General features: G+C 45.9%; 1 protein-coding gene across 1 annotated transcript; it reads right to left on the bottom strand.

The window, feature by feature from the left end:
* Nucleotides 1–3,670: 3,670 nt before the first annotated feature.
* On the bottom strand, nucleotides 3,671–6,295 carry LOC148209004 (Cytochrome C assembly protein). Its single transcript, XM_088117127.1, is given in 3 exon segments — nucleotides 3,671–6,095; nucleotides 6,097–6,130; nucleotides 6,237–6,295. Coding segments are annotated over 3 exon segments (465 nt in total). The 3' UTR covers nucleotides 3,671–5,723.
* Between the last annotated feature and the right edge of the window lie 226 nt (nucleotides 6,296–6,521).

Below are 6,521 nucleotides of genomic sequence, written 5' to 3'. Positions count from 1 at the left end.
ATCCACCTTAAGCTATGGGGCCTGAGCCTGTTCCTAAAGCATAGGCTCTCGTACCAAATCCTACGTATAAAGAAGCCTAGGCCGACGCCAAATCTGCACCTGCAGAATATAAAAAATCTTCCAAATCATCAAATGAATAGTACGTAAAGAAAGGGCTTTTTGATCCCCGATCTGAGTCTCGTCTTTCGAAGGGTCTCGTTCCGTTCATATGCCGCTCATTTGTAGCAGGGTTTTTGTATGTTTTAGATAAGTAAGACAAGCGCTTCATTACGCGTGATTCTAATTCTAGCATATGCTCAGCTGCTCCTACCAAGCACTAAAGGCAAAAGGATGCTTATCTGGATCAGCCTACTTCTTCTATGTTACGTCCTTCCCCTTTCTTTTGTTGTATTCAGTGGGTCAGGGAGGTACCCGCCCGCGCTTTTTCTTACCGGGAAACACGTCGCTAGCCTAAGGCAGGCTTCGCTATCCTCCCGAAGCTTTCATTTTCCAATGGTTTGGTTTTTGCCCACTCACAACGTTGGGTACAAGGGGCTTGACTATATTTGACTTTATGTAATTCAGTTTAGCTGTAGTTAGAGTGGGTCGATCTAGCCGCCCTAATTGACCCGGTTGAAGAAACCATTACTAAATCCGAATGATGATTTCATAATCAATCATAGAGGTGTGAAATGGCATCTTTTCTGAAGTCAAGTCATCTCGACCGTTGGAAGGTTAGCGCACATCATTTTTCTATTTAGCTCCGAAGCCGTCGCGCCCGAGTAAGGCCTTAGCAGCCATTGACGATGTATTGAAGACTAAGCGAGCCGGCCTAGAACGGAGCACATGCTACTTCTTCGAAATCGCGAACACCTTACCTTTCGCCCTTCTCGATCTCATAGGGCTGATCCGGACACTCCAGGAACTCGGTTCTTGGCTTTGATCCAATTCCGAAGCTCGTTTGCTCACTAGCCGATGTTATTTTCAATTGACTTAGTTAGAAAAAAAAGTATGGAGATACCGTACCGCCTTAAACAAGCGCCAGGAAAATGGAGCTTACCGCGCTGAGTTACGTCGTAGGCGAAGCTTTCGATTCGACAAATGGTTGATGCTCCTACTTTTCAAATGGTTGAGCTCGTGTCTTTAGGGTCAGCAGGCCGGGCCTGCGGTTCTAATGATTCCGTAGATACAGAAAGAGCTTAACTGATTGCTCGGCTTTCTATTTCTTTTTTCATAAAATCGATATTAAAACGTCAACTTTAGGCTTTGTGAATTAAGGAGGACTCATATGATTCTCCTTCCTCGACTTCGGTTCTGTCTCCTGGTTTTCAATAACCCAGAAACTTGCTTAGTCAGGTCTTCCTTTTATGTGAATTCGTAGAGTAGGCAGAGACCCAACTATACGATCGGAGTTTAAACACGTAAACCATGGGTCCCCCGAATATCCATCATCAGCCAACCCCCTTTCCTGGCTTTTGTTCTACTAGCAGTAAGCTCTGCTCCCTCCAGTTCGATTAATTCCGGATTTTTATACCTGACGACCATCCAAGGTTTCATGAGTGCTCCTATTCTGTTAGTTATGACTTTTCGTTTGACATTTTTGCTGAGCATTCGGGGCATAAGGGCCTGCGGAGATTATTAACATGCTTTTCCAGCCCATATCTTCCCACCTACGGCACATGAGCTTTCGAGAGCCCGGTCCGGATCTAAACGATTTTTTATGTATGTCTGATGTCTTTCAGCTCAGCGGGATCCAGAGAAAGACAGACCTACCTACCAGTTCTAAGTGGCAAGATCAATGAAAGAAAATAGGCTCAAGAGAAGAACCTGTTTTCTTCTTCTTTTATATCCCATCGTATACATCGTAATAGAACCCTTTTTTCAAATCTGAAAGTACCCTCTCGGTAGGCCTACACGTTTTAGGTTATCCGGAAGGAATGGAATGACTAATGTGATGTGAAACCTCCACAAAGAAAAAACTCCTTGGACTTCCTTATCCGTATGGCCGGCCAATCCGTGACAACCCCACAACAAAGAGTGAAATGCCAAGCCCTTTCTCTATTAAAGCAAAAAGTATGCGCTCAAAATACCTCCTAAACCCCAACCCACCTTGTTTGTGTACTGGAACAGCTACCACTTCCTTAGAACAGCACTAACTTACCGCTCTCTACTATAAGAAAATCCAATAGCTCCATAATCAAAAAACTGCTATGAATTACACACACGCAAGTAGTGGCTCGGCTAGAGGAAGAAGCCGGGCCGGAGCCTATGCACTACCGAAGAATAGACCTGATAGAATCAATCGATTGCATAAGATATGCCAAAACCACTTACTGGTCTTTCCAAACGGAACAGCATAAAGAAAAAAAAAGAAGTCAAGTAGACTCTGAAAGAAAAGAGATAGTGAAACCCTCTCCCACCTTTTCTATCGAGACTTACAAGTAGGGCGAGTGTCCTACCTAATTCAATGATTAGAATAATGGAGAAGGGAGAGATCTTCAAAAAAACCTATACTCCCACTTCCCCTTATTTGAGATTTCCAAAAGGTGAGATTTCGCAACCTATCTTACTAATAAGAAAAAAGGGGGTGGGCCCCATAATAAGAGTGAGCGCTCACTCTTTTGGGGAGAACCGCATCGAGACAAAAGAAATGTTTCGGCCTGCAGGAGAGGCATCTTACTTTCCTACTGACTGAATCACTTGAATCAGTTGAAGGAGGTTTCTACAGGAAGAGTTGCGACTCCACGTCGGGGCGGGCGGGGGTTCATGACGAGTGGGCATGAACTGTAACCAAACAAACAAAAGTCAGCCAACCACGAATTCCTGAACCATAAAGGGAACCACCCTGTAAAGTAAAGAGCCTCGCCTAAAGGACCAGACCCGGAGCTGAGAACAAGATCGAAAGCGCAACTTCTCATTCGAAGCATGAAAGTGGTCAGGTCACAACAAGCCGGAAGAGAGAGGAGTGGCCTTCTCGAAGGTTGGGGGTTGCTCGAAATCTGTCAAATACGAGCCCTTCTTTCTATATTCAATCTACGGCCTACCTCGATACACCTGTGTCACAATGGCGGATCTTTTGAGTGAGGGAAGCCGGAGCATTGGTCAAGAGAGAGAAAGAAGAGGAACTATAGATCAAGAAAGTCACATTAGCTACACCAGACCAGATACACCTTTTTTTGTTATCCTATTTTTTGACTGACCGGATCGGTCACCCCTCAACCAACTAAGACATTTCTGAGCAGTTCCTCTCACCCCCCTATCACAACAAGGCAGAGCTAACCCAACATTCTACTGCTCTCTAAACTAAAAGGCCAGCCCATTCGACGAAGCAATCTTGGACCCTCTTGGCTGCGCTGTGCTTGGATGCACTTGTATTCCACACGCCAGCGATGAGATGAAAACCGCCCCCATTCAGTGGTTCCCGTGCCACCACAATGGCATGGCATCGAAAGAGTGACCGGAACCTGTCCCTGACCAGCTCGTGAGTAGCATCCCGGGTCGGCACAGCGTAGCGTCAAAAGCAGGTATTTTTTGATTGCCCCGCTGACCTTTTCTAGGCCTCCTTCCTGCGGAACTGGATTGTCGATATCGACCGAATTTGTACTAACTGAAGAAGACAAAAGCTCTTTTTTCTGCAACACTGCCTCTGTTTGAGAAGCCCTATCCATTGTGTTTCCTGCTGATCTTATTCAGACCCCAAGTGATTCCCTATTCAATTTGTCGATTTTATTCTTCAATATATGAAAATGGCAGCTTACTAGACAACGCAGAAGGTTTATTCTTTCCATAGATGCCCGATTCGTTTCCGATATGCGCTTCCCTTCCATCCGACTACACTGAACTCCTCCTAAAAAAGCGCGTAAGGGGCAACCAACCCTTTCCCCTTAGCCCTCTCACTCCCTAAGGAATGAGAAAGGCCACATCTAACTCTGTCCAAAAAACTTGAATACGAATGAGATCCACAATGCCATCATTGTATGGCCGATAGTAGTACATGGCTTGACTTGGCATCTTTCCTATCTTTCTCTTTCTCGAAGCAATTTGACCCCCCCCTCCCCTATCCTGCCACTTATGACATTAAGAGCTCCAAGGCTTTCATACCGTTTTCACTGCCCGGATTATGCAACTGGTCGAGCAGCATACTGAGATCATCTCGAGTTACTATATCCCCGGAGCTGACCCTTTGAGCAAGACTTTGTGTTACGTCTAACCAGGTGTATCGCTCACGAGTAAGGGAATCCAAATACGACTCCAGAATGATAGAAGCCTTTAAGCGCAAAGTATCCGCGGAATCCATCGGATGCGCCTGTGGCAGGTCGACTTCAGCCAAAAAGTTCGGGATTTGTGGCTGGGTCGGGATGTGGTTCTTCAATTTCAATTGACTAATCTGAAATTTCATTCTCTTTGGCTTTTCCAGTATCTATAGAATGAGCACTGTGAACTATCTGCTTCAAAAAGATAGTTGGTTGAATGAAACGGAAACCTTCTTTCTTTTTTCCCATCTATCACAAGGGGGGCCTCAGGCTCAGGGACGAGTTCAGGAGCAATTAGATTAGATGACGATGTTGTTTCGTCATCCAATTTCGCTCGCTTGGAATCGGGCTCAAATTCAGGGCCCTCCTCCCTTTCTCGTTTCCTGAGTGAGGAAAATGAACCTCTACGGCAAATATATGATAAGGTAACACCCAAAAGGACAGTCACCGTGTAGAGAGCAACTGAAAGGGCTGTGTTTTCCTCCATGTTTATTTCCCATTTTTAGGATCGAAATTTCCTGCGCTGTGTCCGTGCCAATAGTGATATCCTAATTCGGCTACCTCTCCCACTCATCAAGGCAGAACATCAGAAGTGAAACTATTGCCAAGGGAGCCTATCAAACAAGGTACGCTTTGCCCCTGAACCTACAAAAGGATCAGTTACTGGAGTGTTGCGCTTCTCAGGGCCCTCTGAGTCAGAGCAACCCCGCCGGGGCGATCCAGTCACCCGGAGAAGAGTTGAGTTGTGCTTACTTACTTATTACGATTACGCAAGCTCACCTAAAGGCCTGAATAAGTCAGGTCAAGGGGTGGCACTCTTCTTCGGAAAGAGGAGTTGCTTGCCCGAGCTATCTTAAAGTAAAGCTCTCTAGGTTTCCCCTATCTATACAGATAGAATAGATCTTTTCATGGATAGCCTTAGATACATTCATTCCATTGATTCTGAGTTTTGGGGCTGAAAAAGCTCGTCGATTCTTCCCTTCGTTCCTTTTATCTTGGACATCTCACTTGGAATGCTATGCATTCTTTTCGATCTTGTACTGACGCTGAATACCGACCCAATCTCGATGAAAAAAGCAAAAACGTGCGCAACTACATCAAAAACCTCTATTCCTGAAGTAAACTCTAGTCGCTCTCGCTCCGCTCATATACTATTCGAAACCGAGAAAACCATAAAAATCTTCAATGGTATACTCGTCTGCCTTATTTTGCAGAGCAAAGACCCCATTCATCCGAAGTAGTATTTTAGTATAGAACAGAGGCATTCTGAGCCGACTACTACGACTACATGCGCATCTAGTGCAGTGGCTTGGAAGCAAGCTACCTTGACCATCTTCCGAAGAAAAAAAGAATCGACTGATCAAACGCTGTAGGGGCGGACTGCTCTACATTCAGCCACGCCACTGTGACCCCCGAAGCGATCTTCTTCTAGTTGCGGGACGAAATCCGGCAGCCAATTGCTGGCTCTGAATAACCAGCCCTGCAATAAGTTCAATTCTTCCATAACATAACGGGGCGGGGTTGCGCGCGAGCCGAGTGACGTAGGTGCACAAGAGTACTTCGCGCCACAACCATCTCTTTTTTATAGGTTCTACGGACCGATGCCTGCTGCTTCATCTGGGAGAAAAGAATCATTGATATGCCGGTCATTAGAAGGAAGAACCGCCATAAAAAGATTCCTCGTGTATCATCTGTAGCAAAACTATGAACGGGAGCTAGCAATCCGGACCGTATTGAAAAGGTTCCTGAGACACAGCATGGAAAAGTCACAATATTAAGAAACGAGGTCCAAGAATGAAGAAGGGGTAAAATGACTGAATGAATACGAGCTGTGGCTAATACCCGAGGCATAAAAGAAGCATTTTCTACGGGATCCCGAAACCACCAGCCACCCCGACCTAATTCATGATGAGCCCACCAACTTCCTGGCAAGATGCCTACGGTTAAAAAGCACCGACATATCAAGATCCAAATTCGAATTGGTTCCTGGTCCTGGTCAGAGACCACTGTGTTCGCGCCGGCGGTCCAACAAAGAAGCGAAGTAGTGGTCTCTTTCTTTCCATTACGAACGACACGCTTCGCCTGCTCCCTCCCCGTGTCCACTAGCCCTCCTGTCCAGAGCGAAGAGAAGGCGAAAAAGCGCCGCCGAAGCAGCATGAGCAGGCTTCTATTGCTACGCAACAATAGAGCAGGATAGCATTTTGCGCCCACATGTTTGAATTTGAGGGTAAAAAGCTCGCTTGTTATACGGGATCCGACGCATCCAGCAGAGCGAAGCAGCGTTCCATT

The sequence above is a fragment of the Momordica charantia genome (genome assembly GCF_013281855.1).
Source record: "Momordica charantia cultivar OHB3-1 chromosome 9 unlocalized genomic scaffold, Mcharantia_2.0 BLBB01000009.1, whole genome shotgun sequence".
In the NCBI taxonomy this organism is placed as follows: Eukaryota; Viridiplantae; Streptophyta; class Magnoliopsida; order Cucurbitales; family Cucurbitaceae; genus Momordica; species Momordica charantia.
Note: the sequence above shows the minus strand (reverse complement) of the source record. Positions and strands in the feature narration are given on the sequence as shown.